Source organism: Chelon labrosus, assembly GCF_963514085.1.
Source record: "Chelon labrosus genome assembly, chromosome: 4".
Classification (NCBI taxonomy): Eukaryota; Metazoa; Chordata; class Actinopteri; order Mugiliformes; family Mugilidae; genus Chelon; species Chelon labrosus.
The window spans coordinates 29858043-29885814 of record NC_140340.1 but is presented as its reverse complement, the minus strand read 5'-3'; the positions used below and the strand labels follow the sequence as shown (position 1 = coordinate 29885814).

Here is a 27772-nt window from a genome sequence, read left to right as displayed (position 1 = left end):
CTGCTGCCGTCCTATTCTAGCATCTAAAAATAGCTTACAACATAATACAACATTATTATGTAACACCCTTGAAGACTGTTTGTTTGAAACCATTGACTGGCCCCTGATCTCTGTGCGTTAGTCGCTTTGAGTGACCCAGTGACAGTAAAAAGTGGTTGTTGCAGGTGATTATTTGGTCTAAAGTTACCATTACATTTTAATTCACACTGAATTCAGGCACAGAAACATGAACAATATACCACAGTCCGAACAGCACTGCATCAACGGCTATTTGACAATCAGCATTCTTAATATTATTTTTCCACAAATTGTTTTGATGTCATATAAGCTTGATTAATTACATTTATTTGACAATAATTCCATAATTAAGAAAATATTGGTCATCCAGGAGATTTGGATGTGACTAACGTGATTAGCATGGCTGATGATGTGGCTTAGATTGACCCAATTATTTGATTAGTTGAACAGCTTTTTCACAAACCCTGATTCTCCCACGACATCTGCTCCCATGCGCCTCGACTGTCGGAAACGTTTAACAGGGTGACTTTTATTTTGAAAATCACCTCAGGAAGTGTGCGTCATATTACGTCCAGCTTGCCTCTAAGCTGTCAACTCATAATAAACGGGAGTTTGGCTGTTAGAGGCAAACGCACAGGGGCAGCAACGCAGCAGGGTGCCAGCAGCTACTTGTACGAGATATTTGGCGTTTGGTCAGGACGAAACAGCAGACGCTCTGGACCTTTGAACGCTTTAATCTTCCTGTTGTCACATTTCAACTTTTTTTTTTTTTTTTTTTTTTTTACATGATTAATATCAGTTTCTAATGTTTCAAGTGTGATGGCTAATGCATCATCCGTTGATGTGGGAGTATTGTTTCTCATTGTGGTGGCAGCATCTCTGGCCAACGGTGAGTAGTGGCTGTTTTTAAGTTTATTTTTATTATTATTACCGTGTGGTTTTAATACATATAGGCTAATTTTATGTTCACATAAACAAACTGCCTTGGGCGAAATGTGTGCAGATAACTGGAAGCCAGAACAGATTAACCCAAACCACATATCTGTAAGCTGACTGTGTGCAGTGAACATCTGTTTCTGCATTTCAGAAGGATGCTGTGCAAGTTTAGGCTGTAAGGTCATAATTCACGTCTGTGCAGAACAAAAATTAATCAAGCTTAACAGTAAAAGTGAATATCTGTTAGATGTTAGGGTTGCTGCTGCAAATGATCATGCATTAATCATTATTTCAAGATACATATTTTTTTAATCAAGTAATTAGCCAACTAAGCCTAGAAAATGTAAAAATATTGTCAATTAAAGCTCGCAGCTAATATCTTCCAGAGATGAGGAAACTCATCAAGCTGTGCCTGTAAATTTTCAGTATCCATTTTATTTAAATGACTTAAACCAATAGATCATTTAAATTGGCAACAGCTCGTGGGATTTTCTCTATTAACTTCTACATTTCAGCAATAAATAACTTTATAAATGCAAACATAAATTATGCTAATAAATGTCTCATTGACTCGATCTCCGTTCCTCTCCACCACCTGGGTCTCCTTTCCTGCTCATGCCATGTGAACCCAATAACTTCACAGATACACTATACATCCCCACGAGCTTACATTCAGTAGGCTAATGCTATTTCAGGCCGGGGTCTTGAAAGCAAGTTCTCCGACACTTTTCAAAACGCTGTGATCCTGCAAGTCCTCCATCCAGTAATATAACTCACAGGTGTTATTACAGGAATAGCGCATGGTATGGTCACATGAACTCTGCGTAAACAGACACACATGCCTCTTGTCTCTTAAGGAATTTTTCGGGAGGGATGTTGTGCTATTTAAGTCCAAGAATATGAGAAAAGGCTATAGCATTCCTGTGTTCTCGCAGGTTCCTCATCCAGCAAAGATGTGAGCCAGAGGGCGTCGGTGGAAGCGGGCAAACTGAGCGCGCTCCTGTCCGGCGGGGTGGATCGCCTCGCTGCTGTGGCTTCCCGTGGAGAGGAGAATTCCTGCTCTGGCTGCAACCCTTCGGGGACCCGGAGGCGAGCTAAGAGGTGCACGTGTTACTCTTACAAAGACAAGGAGTGTGTGTATTACTGCCACCTGGACATCATCTGGATCAACACACCAGAGTAAGAGTCTCCCTACAGCAGCAGCAGCATGCATAGCTGCAGCACTATACCTTCACTTGAGGGATTTGTCCATGCTGTTCAGAGCTGTTCATGGCATTGCTGTATTAATCATGTACTTACATCAGGTTAGCTTAGTAGTCAGTTTGTTTTTCTGTTGTGGTATGATCCCCTGTGCTGTACAGAAAAGAAAGTCCTGAGGCCAGTGTCAAATGAACACAATGAATGGATCTGAGGGAGGCTGTGCTGCTGAACGAACCAGGTTTTTCCCTCATATATCAGTATCACTTGCGACTATGCGAACCGTAAAGTTTGCATGTACTTCGCAGAGGTCTAGACCTTGAGCTCTCAGGTATTTTAATCCTGCTGAGGATTTCTGATAGGCAGCAGGAGGGGGATGGACCCACCCTTTGGCCATCTCAGATGTTTTGGTTGTTACTAAGAAGCCTTGGAAAATGGCATAAAAGAAAATTGACATACTTTGTTTTTGTTTTTTTCTGGTGCCAATATTTGATTTACACCAGAAGTCAGCTACTGGAATAAGTTCATCATATGGTTATACTGTTATACCAGAACCTCCACCCTCACATGGGTTTAACTCGCCAAGACAAGTGTTTTCCTTCTTTTGTTGTTCGCTCATTCAACATTCTTGTGCTACTTCATATCAGCTTCACAATCTAAATCAAAGCCTCAAAATAGTGCACTTGACTTGGCAGAACTGAAACCGCTAGTCCTTTTATTATTATTTTTTTTTTTATCTCTGACATTTAAGAGACAAAAACACTAACTAATCACCTGCACTGGAAGACACTGACGATGCTTGTCCACAGATTAGTAGCCAGATTATTGGCTTTTGTTGACTCCAAACAACGAGCCTTGGGGCAGCTCTGGTTTAATTTGGTTCTCAAAGAGTGTGTAAACACACTCTCAGCCTGTATCAGTTTAGAAAGATGTGTGTGAGAAAACTGGGAGTGATATGAGACCAAGGAGGGGGATGACGAGGGATTACCCGTCTCATATTGGTGCTTTGATTACACAGCTTTTGACTGAGGCGCCACCAGTGCAGCAGAGCTGTCTCTTTTGCGCTCCTGCAAGCACATGCAGAAGTTAAGTTGAAGTTAAACGTGATTTAAAAGACTTTTATCTGATCAACAGCAAACATCTACAGTGAGATCAAAGAACCTAACACGTTCTTTCTTTCTATAATAACACCTTACAGATGAAGCTGCAGATTCAAGGTTAGTTTTAGATGCAGCCAGGAGGTGTTTTCTCTGCAGATATATTATATGCACATGGGTCACAATGGTTTGAGAACTCCTGCTTAGACTTAAATAATGAAATCAAATAAATCATTTTTGTCTTCACTTATTTGAAACTCCAACTGTTAGCACAGATGGGTGCACTGAGCAGTGTGGTCCACCCCACAGTGATGTATAAATCCCTGATTTAAACTGTTTCTTTGAACCACAAGGCCGCAGGATTTAGGCTTTATTTTCAAACATATCATTGGTTTTGGAGGAGCAGTAGTAGCTATGTTGACAGTTGTGTGAAAAAGTAGAAATATTTGGTGTGACTAAAATTAATTAATAATAATGTTTTATGCTTCTAAGTCGACAGTCCCAAAAGCAAGAAATTCTGAACAGAAATAAATTAAAAAAATTTATACAGCGGTAACCTCCATCACAACCTGAAAGAAACGTCAGTATTCTTAAAGAAACATAAGGGTCAGGTGCAGACATTCTTTAAGAGGTGCAGCTTTTGCAGCTGCAGACAGCAGTCTGTGGCTGCGGCTGGAGTGTTTTTTGGTAGGGGGTGAACAAAAACACTTGTTGCAGCTCACCTAAATTGATCACAGTAAAAGGCGAGTGGTTCCAGGTTGACACCCCAGATATATACAGGTTGTCTCAGCATATACTGACTGCAATATCTTTTGCTGAATGGCTGTATTTTTCACTGGGAACCAATGTAAAAGGTTCCTGCAAAGCTTTGTAAAGGATGTGTCTGGCTGGTAGATCATTGTGGATATTGTTGCTCTGTGGGGGATGCTAGTGTGACACCATTATCACGCCGTCCACCCTAACTATACAGATCCAGTGAAACAAGGAGATGCACAAAACAACACATAAGAGGACAATTAGTGTGAGCTCCGTGGCACTTTGATTTTTACATGATTTATTTTGAACACCTTTACCATTTCGCTAACTGCTTTCATGTGAGGGTGACTTTTTGGAAACTCAAGAATGGGAATAATTGTTTTGTGTGAATTCCCTGAATCTCTAGAAGGAGATGGAGAGAATAACGTCAGCATAACCCACTGAGCAACAACAGTCACAGTAACGGGAAATACGCTGGGTGGAATTAAACTAGAATTGTCTTTTAAATTCACAAATGTCACAAATGCACTTCTTATACTCACCCTGTGGTTCGTTTAGTGTGAGAATCACATGTAATACTGTGTAATAAATCCTAATCAGGACATGGGTTACACTGTATGTTGCAGTTCAGTGTATCAGCTTTGCACAAGAAAGGTTACAATGAAACAAGGATCTACACCCTGTAATTTAAGTCATGTCGCAGATGCTGCGAGCCAGCAAATCCAAGCATATCGGTGTCCAGATGTTTGCTTCTGGAATCACAGCTGTCAGAAGATCCCCGCTGCGCTCCATCAAAATGTTGAAGACTTTCTGAACTAGTGACCTGCGCAGCTCCAAAAGGCATGAATAAAACAGTTAGCTTAATGCAAACAGTGGACAAAGGGAGCTAGCAAGCAGTTGTCCTGTGTCTCTTCCTGAGATACACAGCATGTGAACATGACTGTGTGTCCTAGTGGAGGAGATGGTGTTACAAAGGATGGTGCTCACGGCCAGCTGCAAGATTCTCCAACACCTCCTATGTTTTCCTTTTCGGTTAGCTTGTTCTTCACAGCAGTTTGCAAGCATGCCTGGAGAAACTTTAACAAGACTAGTTTGCTACAGCTTGGGTCTTATTGTGGCGGTAATCCTCAACAGATTAATTTCTGGGAACGCTGCTTTTTTGGAAGAAAGACAGTGAACAATAAATCTAATGGTCAATAAAATAGGCTGGGTGGGCTTTAAGCAGCGATGGACAGAAGAATAACAGTGATGTAGTCATGCACTTCACCTGAGTGCCGAGCAGTTGGCTTTGATTAGAGCAAAATGGCTCTGATTGGTTGAAGGATTATCCAGTCGCACGCAGAAGTATTTTTCTGTATTCTGTACTGGTTATAAGAAAGAAACAGCATGTTACTACGCCAAGTTGACTAGATCCTAGATAAACTGGAAGGACCCTTTAACCTGTTTTATTAGATTAAACTAGTTTTTGTCCTGCTGAGATGCCATCAAGGAACCCTTCAGAATGTTCTCAATATCTGAGATTTTTAACCAACTGAGGTTTATTTTACAATTGACAGTTAATACAATTACACTATCATCAGTACAGTTGTATTCTAAAAGCAGGCTCCTTGTTGTAAACTGGGTGTGAGTTGTCTTTTATGGTGGTGATGATAGACAGAGGTTTTGACCTGACTGTCTTGTGATATCTTGTTTTTCTCACTGAAGCTGTCATGTTTTTTTGTTTTAGAAATTGCACACCCTTCATGCTGTGGTCAATGGACATACAGCACAGGCTGAAAATAGTTCAGAATGGTTTCAGTGCAAAATACTTAAGGCTGGAGTAAGTGGTGGATTAGTGATAGAGCAAAAGCAGCAAAGATCAGAGCCAGCAGGGATGGCAACGAGATCTTAGTGCTGCTGAGCTGGGCATGCAGGAGACAACGGAGTGGTTCTGAGCTTGGGAAAACACGACCAGTTCAAGGCAAAAATACACATGAAGCAAAGTGACATTAGCAAAGTATAGAAGAAAGTATAGCGTGACTGCCACTTGAGCAGGCAGAAAGATCTAGTGGAGAGAAGTTGGAGAAACCGCAACCATAGATTGAAGGCAGATGATGAGCTGAATCACAAGTGCACATGCTGGGAGAGAAAGAGATAGAGAGAGACATGCTGACACAAACAGCACAGGGGGAGGTGGTACAGTCAGGGTGATGGCACTCTTACACTTACCCTAAGGTGAGCATTGAATACACGAATAGAGCGTTCCATGCTTATGTTTTAGGTCAAGTTTTTAATTGGTATTTTTTACATGACACTGTGAATGTTACTCACTCTCTAACAGTTTTATTAAAACAGAAATAAGTAGGTCATTATTTTTCTGACAATTTTCTCACATAGTGAAGGAGACAGGGTGATTTATTGCATTTCAGAACGTGCTTCCTATCCTAAGAGTGCAAGGCTGTTCATTTTGACCTTACAATTATGGAGCTGCTACTGATTTGGGATTGTTGTTTTTTTTTCTTTTTTCCACGAGTTTCTATGTTTAAGTTTAAAAAAATGCCTGATTATCTTATCTTTCCTATTTTGTTTTTGTAAAAACCACCACCAGGGTTTTCAGCTAACATGAACTTTGGGCACGAATCATTTAAACACCTTTGATGTTTGCAACTTTTACCTTTCACTGCCTCACTGGCATCAGATCTACAAACATACCTTTTTTTTTTAAACTGAAATTTGAGACAGCAGTTGAGTTGTGATGGACTGCATTTTCCTGACAGCTATTTCACACAGTATTTTCTGTCCTTGTATTCTATTTGAATGGTGAAAAGCTAAATGTGAGAGACACCCCCGTGCATGATGCAACCCTGTGCCTGAGTCATAAGACACACTTTTCTAAACCTCACCCTGTTTAATTCATACATTACAGCTGCAACTGATAACCTGTTAATGTACGTGTGTCTTTTTTTAGGCACACCGTACCGTATGGTATGTCCAATTACCAGGGTTCCCTGCGTATGCGGCGCTCTACTGAGACTGAGCAGCGCAAGAGGGAGTTGGAGGCCCAGCGTTGTGTGTGTTCACTGCACAGCGATTCTGACTGCAGCAACTTTTGCGTGAACAGGTAACGAATGCAATGTTTAAGTTTAATTGAAACTTCATTTTGGTTTTGTTCCTATTTAGGAAATCCATTTTTGTGAATTTTAGCTAAAGAAGCAACACCTGATAAGATTTGGCCTAAAGCATCTGTGTATTTTTTTCCCCCAGGAGACAGAGAAGACCACCCCCAGCAGGGCCTAAAATAGACAAGAGGACAGCAAGTTTTCTCAGTGGGCCTGTTATGAAATGAACAACTAGGGACATGCCTGTAATCAGAAAGGAGGACATACATAAGGCATCCTCTTATTTGGAAAAGTTGCATGTACTGTATGTCTACATTTCTGTAGATGGACATGTGTTTTGTGGCCTCTGATCGTCAGACCGATGGAAGAATAACTGCCAATCTTCAGAAGAATTGAAAGTGAGGGCTCCAGCAGGGATGCTGACAGACTGCATGCACACACACGCATACACACACACGCCATACTCAGCACTCTATGTCTGTGTCTGTTCGGCAGGTGTCGATGATGTTTTTCATTATCCTGTCACAGCTGAGAGTGGTTTACATGGCCTTTTTGTGTGGATCTTGAAAGACTTTTGATAAAGTTTCTGTTGCACGTGTCCTTGCCATGTGATGAGGAGGCCACTTCAAGAGCTGCTGCCATCTGACCGTTTCACCACTAGCCGTGAAAACATGATCATGTTTTCTCCACATTTACTTTGCCTGTAGACGTTAGCACACCACATTATATATATTGTTTTTTAAATTCAAAATTTGTTACAGTGACAGTCATCCAGGATGTTCGCTTTTTCCCTTATGACTGCCCCTAATTGTTGAAAGCTCAGATCAAATTTTGAAAAATCAGCAACTACTTGTATATTGTCTTATAAGCTCAATCCAAAAGAATTGTGTGTATATGAAATGTATATCATATAGGTTATAAATTATATTTTCATACAATACATATGTATAAGATGCTGTACATAAAATGTTACATGTAATCATGCTAATCAACAGTCCTGTGGTACAGAACCTAGTCAGGAAAATAACACCTGCATGCTATACAGTAAATTTATGGTTCACATTATTTACTGTTTTTTTATGTGTGTGTGTGTGTTGTTTTAAATGAGCAGGCCATCAAGTAATTCTTCAGTCAGCTGAGCATCTGCATGGGAAGGAAGTTATTTCACACAGCTTTCTTTGATGACAGTGATTCCATGGGACTATGCCTCCATGTGTAGGTACCTAAAAAGACAGAACAAATAAAGAACAGCAACGGAGACCAGAATCTGACAAGTTGCTTGTCATTCTGGTTTGCTAAAATTAATTAAGTTCTGCTTAATTCTGCTTTGCCGCCTGCAGGCAAAGAACAGTGGGCACACTGGGTAAACTCGTTTCTTTTTGACAATCATCACAGTTAAGTAACTGAAAAGCCTACTGCAACTTAAAAACTTTTTATTTTTTTCTTTGCCACACAAAGTTGTCTCCAAAGTTTCCTCAAAAGTTCACACTCTTTGATGAGCTTGTGGAAAACTCTGGACCTGGAACAAAAACAAAACAGAGGGAGGAGTTCCACAAAAACAGGGACTACGGAGGTTTTCCATGCATGACAATGCAGCCAATATGTCACCTAGACAGGCTCTGGTCACCATGGCCATGGATGACAACACTGTTAACCCTTTAAATAAACCTGTTTAATATGAACTTTTAATCAAATAGTGGTTGTGTTGTTTGTTGCGCCAACAATAAATCCAAAGACATCGATCTCCTAGGAGTCTTTGTCATTGGGCACAGTTGGGATGAAATTATTGGAGGAGAGTGCACTTACAGGGATGACCTGGCAAGTGACAGAAGGCGGGATGAATTCTAATGTCTGTAGGGAAACATTGTCTACTCAGATTCAGCTAAATGAGCCAAAGATGGGTGGATGGTACTTCATGATGTGGTGAAGCATGTGCAGATGGACAATGACCCAAACCGTTCTGTGGAAGGAGTTTCTAGGGGTAAAGAAGTGAAATATGACCTGCTCTGAAACCGATCGAGAATGCATTTCATTTGTCGTATGTAGAACTAAAGACGGACAGAGCTAGCAAACTGAAGGCAGCCGCAGTAAAGGCCCAGCAAAGCATCACCAGGGCAGAAACCCATTCTTAGGCGATGTCAATGAGTTCCAGACTTCCGACAGTTAAGATTTTATTACACTTGAGCCGATGAAAATGGGGGATTGTGTATTAAAAATACAATTTTTATTCCAATTCTTACAAATTTCCTCCAGATTGGATGTGAATAACTTCAAATGAAATCTGAGACTATGTCAGTGTCCAAATATATATTCATCTAATTATATATTAAATATATTAGCTGGCATATTAATGAAATATATGTTTGGGTCACCTATTCTCTAATTTGATCTGTAGGTTTTCTATTGGTTTGGTTTATTCCTGCTATTTGACATTAAACTCTCATTTGTTTCCCTCCAAAACAGCGCGGGGGACTGGCACATTTACAGATTTTTATAAATAAAAATGGAAGTAAAAATCTGGAAATGTGCAGGTCTGAGGTATAAGAACGAACGGACTTCAGGTTGACTCACATACCTACACAGAGCTTGAAAACAAAGCACGGGTAGATGTTATGACATGGAAGATTTCCCCTAGTAAAGTACAGCGCATAACCACACAATAGAAACAAATGGTTTCTTTGCTTGATATTTGAAATATTTAGAATAATAGCTTCCCTTTTTAAGCATGCTTAGATTCATTTGTTGTACAATTAATATGAGTGGATAAATAGATAAGAATGAAATGTCTGATTAATCACGTTTAGTTAGTCTTTAGGCTATCTGCAGCCTATACTATATGTGTACAAATGCCACTATATCAGCACGGATGATTATTACATTGCACAGTGGAGTCATTCACACCTCATAATATCACTCTGCACTTCAGTAATTAACATACATAGATATGGAAGTTAACATGAATGAGCTATAGTTGGCCGTTTTTCAAAAATTTTGTATTTCTGCTTCTAAACTATGCAAAGATAAATGTAGATAAATGTAACTTAATGCACCCGTGCATACCCATACGCCAACAAGGGAAGTTGTACTTTACATCCAGGCCTGTCCAGAATCATATAATACAGTATTTGTAGTGGGGACTTTCTATGGCTTCTGTTAATGCTGATTTCTACCATTACCTTTATATCACTGTCGTTCTTGTTCTGTTGTAAGCGTCTGTATTAGTGTCTCTGTGTGATGATGTCTACATGTGTTCACGTATGCCAAAAATTGGCAGGTGTGACAGTGACTTCACAAGAGGTTTAAAACCTGGGACTCCCACCAGTCTGTTGTAACTGAAAAAGGCCTCAGAGGTGACGAAACATCCACAAGCAAGTCCAGCTGTTATTGCTTAGATAGACCATTAAGAAGCTTGTTCTCACACGTCTTCAGCCAGCACATTGTCCTGGATTCAGTATGTGACCAAACATGAAGTACAATCTCCATATGTCCCTGACTTATAGCTATTGAGTAATGGCCTCATGGGTGTTTTTGCTGAACATTCTGGTGTAACAGTGATGCACCGTAAAAAAAAGAATAATGGAGAATACTTGAATTTTCAAGGCAACCTTTTGCAGTAAGATTTTTGAATTGTGTCAGCGATTTGCTGTCAACTGACTTTTCATCATTAGGACAATGACAGCAAATCATTGACACAATTCACATAACAGCGTAAATGTAATTGGTACAAGTGACATTTCATTGTTGTACCAATTGCATTTACGCTGTTCTGTAAATAGTCACTGCTATTAATTCTTCATTTTGTCAGTATAAACATATTTATTTGCTCAGTAGCATAATTCATGTAACTAGCAATATACTATAAAAACACTTAAAAGAAAAAGATGTGCCAATGTAAACAGTTGAACATTTAAACATTTCCGTTTCAGAGAACAGAAACAAGTGTATGGCATTGGTTTAAAGAAGGAGTTTGTTCTGCAATGACCGCACACGCTGTGTGCAATCAGAGCCAATTTCTATGAAGAGGTGTTGAAATGTGTCAAAAGTGTACTTGAGAGTCTTTGGATAGGAAATATTGAGAGCGTAGAGCAGTCCAAAAAGGTATGCAAGTGCGGATGGAAGATCTGGCACTTCCTCCAGCACAATGGTCTCCTCCAAAATCACAGCAATGTTCTGCACCATTGCTGATGAAGTCGGTGCAACACCATCCTCGAGAAGAAAGAGTAAAATTAGATTTTAAGTCAAATATTTGACTACAGTACAAACTACATGCTTACATTAATAAGAATAAGAATAAGAATAAGAAAACCTTTATTTGTCCCACAATGGGGAAATTGCAGTTTGCAACAGCATGCAGAAATGACAGAGATAGAATAGATGATAGACATATTGCACAGACTGGTGTTATTACACCATAAGGTGTAATAATATTGCACACATTAGGAGTGCTCGTTGTGGAGCCTAACAGCAGAAGGAAGGAAAGACCCTCTGCATCTTTCCTTCACACATCGAGGGTGAAGCAGTCTGTCACTGAAGCTGCTCCTCCACTCCGCCAGGTCACCGTGAAGGGGGCGGGACTCATTGTCCAGCATGGAGGACAGTTCAGCCAGAACTCTCCCGTCACCCACCTCCCCCACCGAGTCCAAGGGGCAGCCCAGGACAGAGCTGGACTTCCTGATGATCTTATCCACCTTCTTCCTTTCCCTCTCTGCTATGCCACTGCAGCTCCAGCAGACCACTCCACACAGGATGCCCGACGCCACCACAGAGCCTGCAGAGTGCGGCCAGTTCGAACGTCTTATTAGATTAGATTAGATTCAACTTTATTGTCATTACACATGTACAGGTACAGAGCAACGAAATGCAGTTTAGCATGTAACCAGAAGTGCAATAGGCAGTAAGTGCACGTGGCATAAATATTATGGTAAATAAGAAGTATGGTACAGGTTGTTTTTACAGCATATGGACAATATTTACAGATCAGAACCTATGTACAGGTGAGACCATATATACAGGTTAATGAGCAGGATATACATAATGATTGAATGAGGTACTATGAACATATTATACAGATGGATTTGTTCGTTAAATGTGAGTAAACTATGAACAGGAACTATAGCATAACATAATTTACAATAGAGGAGATGGGAAGATGATAAATTAGGCGATACAAAAACAGATAAAGTGAGCAATTTACAGTGCAAAAATAAACAATAAGCAGTAGCTATCTAAAGTTACTAAACTAGTGCAATATTCGGTACATAGTACTGTGCAAACAGATTATTTAAAGTGTGCATGTGCAGAGTAGTCCAATAGTGCAGTGGTGATGGTGTAAAAGTCTTTGGTCAGTAAGGGAATACGGAGTTGACGGGTGTGAGTGTATTGGTGTGTAGGGGTCGGCAGGGGGGAGTGGGGGGCAGGGGTCAGCGGGGGTCCGAGTTTGATAAGGTCACAGCTCTGGGGAAAAAGCTATTCCTCAGTCTGCTGGTCCTTGTACGGAGGCTTCTGAAGCGCCTCCCTGAGGGCAGGAGGGAAAATAGTCCATGTGCCGGGTGGGAGGAGTCCTTCAGAATGCCTCGGGCACGACGCAGACAGCGCCTCTTCTGGACGTCCTCAATGGCAGGGAGTGGAGTTCCTGTGATGCGCTGGGCAGTTTTCATTACGCGCTGCAGGTGTTTGCGCTCCGCAACAGAGCAGCAACATACCAGACTCTGACACAGTTGGTTAGGATTCTCTCAATCACGCAGTGGTAGAAGTTCACCAGGATGGCTGAAGACAGATGGTTCTTCTTCAGTGTCCTCAGGAAGAAGAGGCGCTGGTGAGCTTTCTTGACCAGGCTGGAGGTGTTGGTGGTCCAGGACAGGTCCTCCGAGATCGAACTTGAAGCTGGAGACACGCTCGACAGCCATTCCATTCATGTGAATGGGGTCATGCGTGCTTCTTCTCTCCTTCCTGAAGTCCACAATGAGCTCCTTAGTCTTGCTGGTGTTAAGGAGCAGGCTATTGTCGGCACACCATGTGGCCAGGTGCTGTACCTCTTCTCTGTAGGCTGTCTCATCGTTGTTGGTGATGAGACCAATTACGGTGGTGTTGTCTGCGAACTTGATGATGGAGTTGGATTCATGCACAGGTCTGCAGTCGTGGGTGATGAGGGAGCACAGAAAGGGGCTCCAGCACACAGCCTTGTGGCACACCTGTGTTGAGTGTGACAGTGGCGGAGCAGATGTGGCCTGACCTCACGTGTTGTGGTCTGTTGGTCAGAAAGTCCATGATCCAGTTGCAGAGGGAGGTGTTGGTGCCCAGGGCTCCAAGTTTGGTGATTAACTTGGAGGGGATGAGTGTTGAATGTTGAGCTGAAGTCAGCAAACAGCAATCGTGCATAGGTGTAATTATTGTCCAGGTGTGAGAGCACAGAGTGCAGTGCTGTGGAGACCGCATCATCTATGCTCCTGTTGCTGCGGTAGGAAAACTGGTGTGGGTCCAGTGTGGGAGGGAGGGAGTCCTTCAGGTGTGCCAGGACCAGTCGCTCAAAGCACTTCATGATGATGGGTGTGAGTGCTACGGGGCGATAGTCGTTGAGGCACGTCGGGTTGGAATGTTTTGGCACTGGCACGATGGATGTCGCTTTGAAACATGTTGGCACAGCTGCTTGGGCAAGGGAGAGGTTGAAAATGTCCGTGAAGATCCCGGTGAGCTGCTCCGCACATGCGTTGATCCTGCTCAGTGCCGTGTGGACATCAGTGGAGGAGAGTGAGAGGGGCTGGTGGTCTGCAGGGAGTGTTGTCTTGCTGGAGGTGTCTCCGTTGTTTCTCTCAAAGCGAGCATAGAAGTTGTTTAGCTCGTTCAGGAAGGAGACGTCCGTGGCTGTGGGGGTGGGGTTGCTGGGCTTGTAGTCGGTAATGGCCTGGATGCCTTGCCACATGCGTCTGGGGTCGGGGTTGGAGAAGTGACCCTCTATCCTCAGCTTGTAGCAGTGCTTGGCCTTTTTGATGCCCCTCCTCAGGTTTGCCCTGGATGTGCTGTAGGCCTCTGCATCCCCTGATCTGAAGGCAGTGTTACGGGCCTTCAGCAGGAGCCGCACCTCCTTGTTCATCCGTGGCTTCTGGTTGGGGTACGTGGTGATCTGCTTCTCTGTTGTGACGTCATCGATGATGGTGGTGATGTAGTCCATAACAGAGGAGGCATAATTGTCAATGTCCAAGTGTGAGCCACAGGTGGCCTGAGAAGCAAACATACTCCAGTCCGTGTGTTGAAACCTGTCCTGGAGTACAGAGTCTGTCCCTGCTGGCCACACCTTGATGGTCCTCACTGATGGCCTGACACGGTTGATGAGGGGTGAAAATTGTGTCCTTGTGTCTTATGTCCTCTGGTGTGGCAGGAAACATGCTGGTGGAATTTGGGGAGCACAGTCTTTAAGTTTGAGTGATTAAAATCACCCGCAACAATAAAAACCGGGTGATCAGTCTGTTGTTTACTAATGGCTGCATAAAGTTCGTTCATTGCGAGCTTAGCATTAGCATCCGGTGGAATAACCATTAGGAAACTCCAGGTTAGCTGAGCAGTGGCTTCCAAGAGTAACAGAGTCCGCACACCAAGCTATGTTGACATAAATGCACAAACCTCCGCCTCTGGTCTTGCCGGAGTCATCAGCTGATCTATCCGCCCGGTGTGTGTAGCGTCCGGCTAGCTGGATAGCACTGTAGTCGTATCTTGTCCATCTTGTTTGCCAAAGACCGCACATTAGCGAGGAAGATGCTGGGCAAGGGGAGCCGGCGTGGTGTTAGTCTTAGCTTAGCTTTTAGCCCTCCGCGTTTCCCTCGCCTTTGTTTACGATTTCTGCGCCGCCTGCTAGCACTTCCGCTCAGCCGGGTAGAGTGCGAAGCCACCGGTGTTCTGGCGATCTCAGGGATAGATGGGAGATCGGTGATAAAAGTGTCCGAGAAGCGTAATCCGATGTCCAAAAGCTCATGTCGGGTGTAGGATGTAAAGACACAGCTGTTTTGACCAAACAAACCCGAGATGAGCAGGAATAATACTGCAAAATTGCAAAAACTGGGGAGAGGTTGAGCCGCCCGATGTTCTCGCGCCGCCATCTTGGTCGCGATCTCACGTTGCCCATGGTAACGGAGGGGAGAACAGCGCTGAGAAGTGAAGCGTCTCTTCTCGATGTTGTTTTCCTGTTCTGCATCCACGGCGGGTCTTACAAAGTATCTCCGTGGGGATCTCATGTCTGTCCCTAGGGAACACTACAGCGCTACGCAGGGCAATCAGCTGTTCCCTCCTGTAAACAATGCGCACGCTGGCCACTTCTTGCATAGTTACGCCGGCCGGTCTGGATGTTGTTAAAAATATTTGGCTATGGCAAGACTCCCAATAAAAAACAAAACTAAAAAAGTGCAATGCTGTCTGAAAAAGTATATACAAAAGTAATCTCCACAAAAAGGGAAGCAAAAAGTGAATTAAATTCGAAAAAAAGAGAGATCGAGTAAGAGCTGTTGCAAGCAGCTGCCGGCTTCAACTGGCGCTGTGTCTTCAAGATTTGCTGTGAAATCTTGAAGACACAGGTGGAATGGACACAAGGCCAATGATGAGGTCTTGCAATTCGTAGTGTGAGGTTTTCCCCGTTTCCCGTAAATGTACAGAATTTGCATTGCATGTGGTCCTTTCCTCCCTAAAAATAAGAATAATACAGTCAACAACAGATTAAGGAAACAACACCTTAATATGCAAAATACAGTAAGTGGCTTCATGCTGGCATAATGGGAGGGAGTGCCAAGGAAAAAATATGCTGCATGCAGATGTACCTAACATAATATTTTATTAGGCATCAACCTGGCGTTTTACATGCATATAATAGATCTGGAGTTTTTGGGGGTTTCAAGGAAATACAGGCGGGCGGGCGAAATGACAGGGCGAGGGGGAATGCGCTGTGGAGATTTTTCACTCTGTCCACACCAGCGTTTTTGCTCATTTACATGTGTGACTAAAAACGCCACTGACAACGAAGTCGTGAGGGAACAGAAGGCTAGGCTAACTTTCTGGCAGGCAAAGTAGATTATAACTAGCATTGTTAGCTAAACTGACAAGGCATCCAATTTACTCATACACATTCGCTATACTCATTTATACAATGCCAACACATCCATTTTCACACAAAATACTTACTTTCACAATTTTGACTGACGCTTGTCCATTCAAATCCTCTTCTCCTTCCGTGCCGAGTTAGCCAATTAGCCAGACAGACCATGAGGAAGGACTTGTCCTTGCATTGTGATGCGGTAAACCCCGTGGATCAGAACTGCAGTATGGGTATTTTTTCCAACTTTGTTGTGCCAACAACAAATTGCAAATTCTGCTAATTTACAATTACATATTTGGTCATAACTGAGGTGCACATTATTGCTCTAACATGTATTTTCTAGTTAAATAATAACTATATTAAGTCCCATGTTCAAACTATTAAGAATACACAGTCTGGTGAATAGATTGTCTTTTTTACAGTGTGTCTTCATCATTTTTCCTTCAGAGATTTGTGTAAAATTCTATTATAATTACAATATGAATGAGTTATGGTCAAAAATGGGTTTCATGGAGCCATTTTGACCTTTGACCACCACACAGTGATCAGTTCATCCTTGAGTCTGCAGATTTTTTTGCCAAGATTGAAAAAACAAACAAACCTTCAAGGCAAGATTGAGGTAGTGAGTTCAAAAGAATAGCATGGGCAATCTGCAGAAATAATGTCTTTGGCCATGACTGTTGCCACTTACAGAAAATGTAAGCAATGTACTGTGCAATACATAGATAGATAGATAGATAGATAGATAGATGAAGTCTGTAGAGATGTGTGGATGACGTCACAGCCACTCCTGATTATCTATTTTATAAGTGGAAATGTATTTAGGTTCTGTACTCATGTGTGGTGGTGCAGCAGGAATAACGGACTCATGGACTTATTTTCTTTGTGGACAGGCTGACATGAAAACTCTTTCCTTCAATTACTGGTTTCACTCAGTTTTTTTGCAGAACAGAAACCACCTGCTCAACACAGTTAAGGCTGCTCCAAAATCATTCAACAACCCATTCGACATTTTACAACCTTACTGTATATGATAAGCAGTCTGTGAAATCAGCTTACATGGTTTTACAGGACCCCTCCCATATTCTGTTTCCTGGGTTTGAGTGCTCCCCTCAGGATGCAGACTTCACTGTCCAGGCTGCAGGACACAGAGAAGAACGATGAACTTCATCCCCAGAGAAGTCCAGCTGATAAATACACAAAGAACACTAACGAACTTGTAGGCATGGATGCAGCTTTGCAAACATAAACATTAAGATTATTTAAAGTGAAATGATTAATTTTGAACTGATTTTATTTTATTTAAAAAATGCACGTTATATTGTCACAGCAAGAAGGTCCCGGGTTCGAATCCATGGGCCGACTGGGCCTTTCTGTGTGGAGTTTGCATGTTCTCCCTGTGTCTGCGTGGGTTCTCTCCGGGTACTCCGACTTCCTCCCACCGTCCACAGATTCTAAATTGGCCGTAGGCCTCAAGCATATGGGTCCCTCCATATGAGCTGGGTTCAGCTCAAGGTTTCTTCCTGTTAAAAGGGAGTTTTTTCTTGCCACTGTTGCCTTAGTGCTTGCTCTGGGAATTTAGGGCTTGGGGTGCTGTAAAGAATCTTGAATTTGAATTGATGCTACATAAATAAGATGGAATTGAATTTTAATATGTGGGTTGCTTTGAGTGTGGGGTAAGGGCTGTTGGGTGGCATTTTCTTAGAAAGTGTTACTATACTATATTTTGTCCTGATCTCTGATCAGTTTTATCTTGGCAGTCTACCAAGAGTTCCTCATGGCTCAGATTTGATAAATGTGAATTGTGGAATCCTTTACACACGGTGTCTCTCTGAACTTCACTGATCAGGCATAACATTATCCTAATATTGTGTAGGTCTCCCTTGTGCCTCCAAAACAGTTGTGACTCATCAGAGAATGGACATGGTCCTTCTGAGGGTGTCCTGTGGTGTCTGGTAACAGAATGTTGTTAGTGGGGGCCTTTGGGTCCTTTGGGTTGAGGTTAGGGGCCTCTGTGGATCATCCCACAGATACTTGTTCAGTTTGGGATCTAGTGAATTTAGAGGCCAGGTCAACACCTTGTGTTCTTCTTCATGTTTTTTTTAGTTGTTCCTAAAGTGTTTTTGTGTGTGTGCCTGTGTCAGGCTGCATCCTGCTGGGGATGGCTGCTGCCATCAAAGAGTGTCATTACTATAGGGTGTATGATCAGGCCATTACATTTTCCAGAGGTGGGTGTCTAATCAGATTCTAAACACAACTCAAGGATTGTTAAAACCGGTAAACTGTATGTATATATATAAAAAAAAAAAACATGCAGACAGGAAAACAACACATATCACTATTAATTAAAAATTAAATGTACAGTGAGATACAGTGTGCAAAAAGGCAAGGGGTCTGAAAACGTGGCTCTAAGCCCTGTGCATCACAAGGAAGGGGCAGACACACAAAACTGTGTCATTAGTTGTTATACACACGAAACTGACTAGATTTCTGAGACATATTTGACATTTTTTTAAACGTTCATTTTACACAGTTGTGTAACAGCCCACTATACTATTATTCATTTCTGCAGGTGCCTATAATATTATAGCTTTCATTCTTTGAGTGCAAAAGACTCCAGCTGTTTGTCTATAGATCTATTTTATAGTGATCTGTTTATAGTGCCAAGTGAATTTCACCTGAAAATCACCCAAAAAATCCTACACAAAGTTTCCATGTGACCTCCACCTGAACTTGATGATGTCAATTAGCAGGTGAGTCTGGATATGGTCTGGAATGGGCTCTGGAAAAGAGAGAAGCTGGGAAGCATGCCGCAGATGTGACAACATTCACATAAGAATTACACTATTTCATCTAAATAAGGAGGTTATCCTGGAGATTCAGAAGAATTACTGTGGAAATTTTACTGCAGGAAGAAAAAAAAAAAAATAATAATAACCTCACAACCTAAACTTTTAGGTTTGGATGTGATCCATTTTTATTATTTCAGACTGCATTTGTTGTCACAGCTGGTTGTATCTTTAAGCTGTCATGCTTTAGGGTAGAGCTCAAATAATCCAATTAATAATCCTACAGTAATTTTTTCACTTTTAAATGTGCTTTTTAAGATTCTTTTGGCTTTTGTGTGAAAATGGGAGAAGTCAAAAATGTCTTTGCTGATCAGGAAGCATTTCAGGCTCTGGGTTTGATAAAACGTCTTGAGACAATTTGTTATTTACAATATAAGCTCATTAATGCTCACCCAACTGTGGATGAAGAAAAGACAAGGGTCAAAAAAGTAGCAAGCAAGAACTAGAAAAAGCCTAACAAGGCTCAAAGGCACTCTCGCATAATCTCCAGTGAACAAACCGGCGAAGCTGCACTCAGAGACCTTTGTGGAGGCTTATTGAGTAGATGGGAAGCAGGTGAGTTTGGATCAACCAGGGGAGAGGGGCGGAGAGAGGGAGTCGCTGCCAGAGAACACAGGAGGTGGAGCAGAATGCGGAACCCTGACACATCCTTTCATCCTCCAATCTTCCTGACAACCCAGAGAAGGACCCTGATGGTGGCCATGAGCTTGACAACTCAGTTCTCTCCATCACAGGTTCTCTTCCCAGGTCTCCCCCTCACCCTTGATAATGAGGGATTCAGAGCATAGCACGTAGCATAGCATCTCCACATCTTAGCTTCCCCCACCATCCAGGTGGGAGCTGATGGATGTCTCTGGTATGCAGAAGGGAGTTTTAGATTACTCATCAGAGAAGTGAACTAGGGACTGTGGGATCACTGGTTCGCATCTGCTCTACATCCATGGTTAAAACGTCCTTAAGCAAGGCACCTGACCCCAAGTATTGCTCCCAGGCTCCATGCATGTCTGCATACTGCTCTCTGCATGTACAAATGGATGGGTTAAATGCAGACAACGAATTAGATGTATGTCAATAAGGCTGATTTACATTTATTCTCTGACAGATTATTTGGAGGCCAGAAAGCACTTCATCTATGTCGAGGAAAAAGAACGCCCTGCAGTTTCCAGTGGCTTCTTTGTCTCCTTCCCCACCACTGACCCAGTGACAGCACTTTAGCCCAACCTGGCTGCAAAGCTCTCAACTGAGCCAGTGTTAATATGTTTCCACCCAACAAAGTAAACACAGCTCTTTTCAGGGTCCAATTAGTCTGCTTCTGTTCCTGCTGAGTGTTTGGCAGATGGTTCCATTCTGATTGATGTTCCCCATATACTCTTGTGGCAGAGAGAATATTAAGTTGGCCAGTAGCCATGTCAGCAAACACTCCATAGATGTGTGCACATCTGCTTTCAGAGCCTTGCTCAGCATGGCAAAACTCTGAATGCAGGGTTGTCAGCATCAATCACACAGAGTATACGTTTCATTTTGCCGGTCCTATCATTTGAGGCTTGGTATTGATCTCAGAGCTCCACGATAAGAAGGCTGTCTCCAGGTGAGGGTTTTATACCTCTACATTTCTTTTTTCAAGAGAGCAGATGGAAAGTAGCCATTACTGGACCACATTGTTGCCTTCAGACGTGTTAGAATTCGTGCACTTGGTTTATATTCATCAACTTCCGAGATGAATTTGTTCATGTACCAGGCTCAGAAAGTTCCTGCATTCTCCTTCCTAGGAGGACACTGTCATAAAAAATGGTTCACCTCCTGCTCTACACACTCTCAAACGTGGGGAACCAAAGCTGGAACCAGAGCAGCAGCATTCAGATAATGGTTTAGTGAATTTGATCAAATCATCAGAGGCTTTGTTCATTCATTCATTCATTCATCTTCTGTAACCGCTTGTTCTGTGAAGGGTTGCGGGTGTACACCCTGGACAGATCACAGAGACAGACAACCATTCACACTCACATTCACACCTACGGCCAATTTAGAATCACCAATGAACGCCCATGTAAATCATCTTGTAGGCTTTGGTCAATTGTAAATATACTATAAATGTGTCTTGGTTTATGTTTTGCTGGAAACTGGAGGCAGGGCCATATTTCTAATATATTTACTATACTATAAATATACTATAAATATGGCCCTGCCTCCAGTTTCCAGCAGAACATAAACCAGGATGCATTTTAATACAAGGTTAGGTCCTGGTATTAAAATGTGTCCAGGTTTATCGAATCACAAGTGACCAGAATGAATTATGCTTGGGGAGCAACAGATTAGGGGATTGCTACATACCACTGTGTTAAATAGTGTTTTTTCTTTCCAATCATTCAAAATATCAGCTTTGTGTTCTGTCTGAATGAATGAGTGAAAACTACACTTACGCAAGTTAAGTACGTGGTCCATCAGCTTGGCCAGGATGCACCTGTGTTCACATTCAGATTCAGATTCAGATTCAGAAAACTTTATTTGTCCGCGGGGGGTTATTTAACCCCTTCATGCCTAGTGTCGCGAATTCGCGACGCACTGTTTCCACTCAGACTGCAGCCAAAATAATGCATGTAATACTCCAGTGTCGGTTGGAACTAGGAACTTTTTGCAAACACTAGTTTCTCGTAGGACCGGTCGGAGTGGTAAGCAAAAACACAAATAATTATATACTTTCTTTATATAATTGGAGAATCAATTCAGGCGTTAAGGGGTTAAGGCACAAGTGAGCAGCTTAACGTGCAAGTACAGACATTTTAAGATGCAGAAAAACAGAAACAGAACAACATACAAAATACAAAGCATATACAAGTTACCATGCCATAAATGTTATGACTATCCAAAATATCCATGGAGAATGTAAACAGACTGTATAAGTAAAGTGACTAAAGTGCAAATGTAAACAGTAAACAGTAGTTACAGGGAATATGTATTTACAAGTTATAGCCGAGGTAGAATGGGTAATAAATAAACCAAGAGTCTCTGGTATGTGAGTATGGGGGTGAGGGGCAAGGGGAGGTTGACTGTACTATGGCTGTGTGTGAGCTGGAGAAGAGTCAGAGAGAGAGAGAGAGAGAGAGAGAGAGAGAGAGAGTGGGGAGGAGTTGAGGAGGAGGATGGCTTTGGGGACGAAGGTGGCTTTTCTCCTCTGAGTTCTGCAGGCGGGGCAGCGGAGCTGTCGTCCAGAGGGGAGCCACTGGAATGCTGAGTGGAGGACATGTGAGGGGTCTTTGGTGATTTTTGCTGAGTGTCTGTTGGTCGTGAATGTGAGCAAGAGTTCTCACAGGCGTCCCGATGATCTTAGAGCAGACTGAAACAGTGCTCTGCAATCGGTTTCTGTTGTGGAGGCTGATGGAGTGGAACCAGCAGGTTATTGAGAAGGTGATGATGCTCTCAATAAAACAGTAATAAAAAGTCTGTAGAATGTCTTTGCTGACTCCAAAGGAGCTGAGTTTCCTCAGGAGGTAGAGACGTTGCTGGCACCTTCTGAGAGTCTCTTCGGTGTTGGAGGAGAATTTCAGCAGGATGTCAAAGATGGTGCCCAGACATGTGGTCACAAGTGCCCCATACCATCTCCATCTGTGGTCTGAGTGATGAGACCTCAAATGCATCCTCAGTGTGTCTTGGGTGGGTTCATATGTGTACTTTACTCTGGTCATTTTCAATCGAATCACTCTGATAGCATGTTAACACCTGTCTGAACAGTACCATATGGGATAATGGGAAATGTGGCATCAGAAACAAGTGTCAGAATTCATGGCTGGGGGTTTCTAAGTGCATGGAGCTCTAAAACACTTTGTGGAAAATGGATCAGTTGTATCCAAAGCACAATCAGGCAGAAGAAAAGTGAGCACGAAATCAGAAGATTCATACCCGATCATTGAGACGCCAGTTAGAAAATACACTATAAACAAAGGCTTCCTAATAGTGATCTCTGATGACAAGTAGTGACTTTAAATGTCGTTTAAGATTCTCACTCATCCATGTCATGGTATAGGTAAAACAGTAAACGTGTTTCATCCAAGTGGCTTCTTCAGTTCAGACAGATTTAGATATAGCATCTCTAAACCACTGCTTGAGGTGAAACAAAGCCAAACACTTTGGGTGGGCTAACCCATACCAGAGTTTCACAGTAGATGATTGAAAAAGGCCTACACTGATGAAGCCAAGTTTGAGATTGTGGCAGTGGCAGCAACAGAAGGATGTATTTTATATAAGGAGACGAACAAAAGAGACAAAAAAGACCAAGATGTCTCAAATCCATACCAAAACATGGTGGCAGGAATATCTGATAGTGTTTTGCTTGTATAGAGTCGAACAGCTATGAACTGACTCCAACCTGACTAGAAGTAGCGCTCCATCCTCCAGAGACATTCTTCGGTCTGTGTTTGCATGTTTGGGCAGAGAGACTCATACTGCAGCAGGATAATGAACCCTGGAGACAAAGCTGGAGACAAAAGGAGACCAAGGAGTGCTGGCTATCATGAACTCTCCTCCACAGTCACCTGACCTCTACTCCACTGAATGTTTATGGAGGCACATGGAGACTGTCAAACCTTCCTGACACATGCAGCTTTGTGGAACACTGTCAGATCATGCTGGGATAACAATAATTTTTTTAATCAAACTTGTGGAGTCAGTGCAGCTAGGGCTTCTGTTATTAAAGCAAACTGGGGTCAAACAAATAAAATGATATTCTACAGTATTTAAATGACTTTTTTTATATGAACCTTATACTGACACTTGTTTGAGAAATACTTAAAGAAGGCTGAACAGTGTATGCCTGTGTGAATGGTAAGAACATGATAATACAGTATACTGCAACATTAATACAAATCCTCCTCAGAACAAAGTAGGAATGCTTTCCCATTTGAAGAGGACTATGAGAGTAGATGGTAAACGAAACATAAAAGCAGGGCTTGTGGCTTTTTGTTCAACACTGTTAAATGTTGTTTCTCGTAGAGACCTATGAGAGAAAGGCCTCAAGTACCAATCCTTGGTCCAGGAGCGCAGGGACAAGGGCTGTTCCCTGTAGAGATCGGTTGCAGGGGTTTCCCAGCCAAGTCAGCATGGCGTTTGCTGTCAGCAAGCAGCTCGCAGGATGGGGGAGGAGGTGGAGAGAGCCTCGTGTTGGATTTGGAGTAAGAGAGAGGAGGAAAGCTGGAGGCCAGGAGCAGGCAGGTAGTGAGTTGGCCACTACTGCCGGCCCGCCAACTGGAGAGCGTTGTGGTTGTCTTGGTTGACATTAGCTTAGCATTTTTATTTACATTAACAAACACTCAGCCACTGACAGCATCTGAAATTCGCTACCAGCATCCTATTTAGTATTCTCAAGTCAGAATCTGAGATGTATTAGTGCATCTTGTTATGGTTTGAGTTTTTGTCATATGTGATGGTTTGGGTTTTTGTCTTATGTTAATATAGTTTGTGGCCGTGTTTAGTTTTTCCTTTTTTCTCTCCAGCAGTGCAGGCGGTGGCTCGGGGGCATGGCTGACCCACTTCTTAAGAGCACCCCTGAGTTCCATCTTGCAATCACCACTCCTTAAAAGCCTGGTTCACCTTCCACACCATTGTCAGATGATTCCGTTTTCTAGCCACGTCAGTTACCTTGCCAGGCTCCGGTTGCCACCGCCTGCAGCGCTCCGCTACCTAAAGCGGCTTTTTGAGTTGTTGTTTTGAACTGAGAAGAAGTTGAAATAAACCTTTGTTAAACCTGCTACAAGCGTCTCTGCATTTTGGGTCCTCCCTGTACTCAAGACGTCACACATCTGAAAGTTTATGAGACCAATAGCATGCGAATGGCATATTATTTCAGGGAAACTACTACAGTGTGGAAGCTCTGCAGCAGTGACGACAACAGGAATAAAATAATGTCAGGCAGCTCTGATGTAACGTCAATAAGGCTTCAATTAAGCTGTATGAGATTTCACTGCCAGGTATAATATATCTGCAGTTGACACTGAGAAGTGTGGACTTATCTTGGTATTACAGATAAAGCACAAAAAATACATAAAAACGTATGTCTAGATTCAAATGCGAATGGTACCTAACCGTATAGGTGCCACTATAACTAAATCTTTTGTGTGCCATTTCACTTTCATCACATTTGCACAGAGTCGCCTATCATTATACGGCTGTTATCTACTCCTTATGTCCTACAAGCCAACGGTTAGGTAAAATCCCCCAGTGTCCCTTACCCACCCAGCTCAAGGTTCTTTGATATGCCATTATAGTGTGGAGTGTCTTTAGTTCTAGTTTCAAAAATAGCTTTGGCTTTCAAGGCTCAAACTACTGGCTTGAGTCTGACTGAACTGTGAACTTTCATCTTTTTATTTCAAAGATATTTTATCCTGGTTTGTGCTGACCTAGAGAACAGCCCGACTGAACTCAAATAAAGTCTTGAAATCATGAAAACAACATTTCAATATGGTTTGGGTTAAAAACAGTGAGCCAATCTTCAGCATGCCTGTCTCATTAACGTCAGCAGCTGAAGCAGTTGACTTGTTATTTTTTGACATTTTCCCCAACATTTCTCTGTCAGTTCCTGACCAGGGAACATTCTCACTTGTTATCCTGAATATAGACTTTTATTTGCTTGGAGGTCTGCAAACAGGATGTCTCTAAATCAACCTAATTTGGTTTCAATACCTCCATATAAATCTTTTATTTTCTCCATGATTCCCTTTATTTAAACTCTCAATACCACCACATTTGCATAATGTTAATTCTGCCTACATTCTTTGAGCTGTTTCCTGTTCTATTTTTACACACATGGACAAAACTGTTGGTACCCTTCCATTAAAGAAAGAAAAACCCACAAAGGTCACTAAAATAACTTGAAACTGACAAAAGTAATTACAAATAAAAATTTACTGAAAATTAACAAATGAAAATCAGACATTGCTTTTGAATTGTGGTTTTACAGAATGATGGTACCGTTAACGTAATATTGCTGCGTAACCTTTTGAGGCAATCACTGCAATCAAGCGATTTCTGTAACACTCAATCAGACTTCTGCACCTGTCCACAGGTATTTTGGACCACTCCTCAAGAGCAAACTTCTCTAGCTGTCTCAGATTTTAAGGGTGCCTTCTCCACACTGCTTGTTTCAGCTCTATCCACAGTTGTTCAATAGGATTGAGATCAGGGCTCATGGAAGGCCACTTTACAATAGTTCAGTGTTTTGTTCTCAGTCATTCTTAGGTGTGTTTAGCTTCTGTGACGGAGACCAAGCTTTTTGACACTGGGCAGCACATTTTGCTCCAGAATGCCTCTATAGTCTTGAGATTTCATTGTACCCTGCACAGATTCAGAACCCCCTGAGCCAGATGCAGCAAAGCAGCCCCAGAACAAAACTGAGCCTCCTCCATGTTTCACAGTAGATATAGTGTTCTTGTCTTTGAATGCTTCATTTTTGCATCTGTGAACATAGAGCTGATGTGACTCGCCAAAAAGCTCCAATTTGTTTCTGATCTGCCCAAAGGACATTCTCCCAGAAGTTTTGTGGCTTTTCAATATGCATTTAGGCAAATTCCAACTCAACAGTGCAGTCTTCCTCGGTTGCCTTCCTTTAAATCCATTTTGGCTCAAACAGTGACGCATGCTGCGATCTGACAGTGAGGTACCTTGACCTTGGAGTTCACCGCTAATCTCTTTGGCAGTTGGTCTGGGCTCTTTGGTTAGCATTCGTATTATCCTTCTCTTCAACTCATCATTAATTTTTCTCTTTTTCTCACATCCAGGGATGTTGGCTACAGTACCCTGGACCTTAAACTACTAAATAATATGTTTAACTGTAGTCACAAGGACATCTAGCTGCTTGGAGATGGTCTTACAGCCTTTACCCTTAACATGCTTGTCTATTTCTTTCTAATATCCTGAGATTCCTGTCTCCTTAGCTTTCTGTGGTCACTGTTCAGTGTGGTACACACCATGATACTAAACAGCACAGTGACTACATTTCACCCTTTAAATAGGCAGACCAACAACTTTGAATAACTTTTTGATGCTTATTACAGGACACACTTTAGTTTAACATGTCCCTATGGTCAAATTATCTTCAGTCTTTTCTGGGAGTACCATACTTTTTGTACAACCAGTTTCATTAGTTCATTCATTTGTTCATTTTCAGTCAGTTTCAAGTTATTTCAGTGACCATTGTGTTTTTTTTTTTTTTTTATGTAAAAGTACCAACAATTTTGTCCACGTGTGTATACTGCCCACCCCCATTTCAAATGTCAGAGGACGTTAACAACACTGGCGGTCACTCTAGGGATCAGATAAAATAAGATAACAAGCAAAATAACATTACTATAGTAGTAGTTACACGTAAGTGGTCTACTGGGAGCAGGCTTGGTTGTACAGCCTCACAGCAGCAGGAAGGAAGGACCTGCGGTAGCGCTCCTTCACACAGCGTGGGTTAAGCATTTGGCTGCTTACCAGCAGACCAGTCCATGGTATATAGATGATGCGACCACAGAGTCGTAAAAGGTCCTCAGTCCTCCCTGCGCTCCGAAGGACCTAAGTGACTTTAGCAGGTAGAGTCTGCTCTGGCTTTTCTAATAAATTGCAGTAACACGGTCAGTCTGGTCCATTTTTTTTGTTCAGGTCAGTATTCATAGTCTGGTTTGATTCCAACCTAAGTTTTAAGTCTTATTTTACTAGGATAGTCTTAGTTTTGTTTTTACCATCTGAAGAACATTTCCAAAATCCATCCTATTT

At 42.2% G+C, this 27772-nt stretch overlaps 1 protein-coding gene across 1 annotated transcript; it reads left to right on the top strand.

Moving 5' to 3' along the window:
- Positions 1-419: 419 nt before the first annotated feature.
- Positions 420-9152, top strand: LOC311487374 (endothelin-3). The gene is made up of 4 exons (XM_084543629.1): positions 420-907; positions 1890-2133; positions 6952-7104; positions 7248-9152. Exons 1-4 carry the CDS (start codon positions 838-840, stop codon positions 7327-7329), a joined length of 549 nt encoding a protein of 182 aa, XP_084399755.1. The 5' UTR covers positions 420-837; the 3' UTR covers positions 7330-9152.
- Positions 9153-27772: the final 18620 nt, after the last annotated feature.

Coding starts and splice junctions, on each gene's coding strand:
- LOC311487374 (XM_084543629.1), top strand. CDS start 838: ATGGCTAATGCATCATCCGTTGATGTGGGAGTATTGTTTCTCATTGTG. Junction 2,134..6,951: donor ATCTGGATCAACACACCAGA/GTAAGAGTCTCC, acceptor GTCTTTTTTTAG/GCACACCGTACCGTATGGTA. Junction 7,105..7,247: donor AGCAACTTTTGCGTGAACAG/GTAACGAATGCA, acceptor TTTTTCCCCCAG/GAGACAGAGAAGACCACCCC.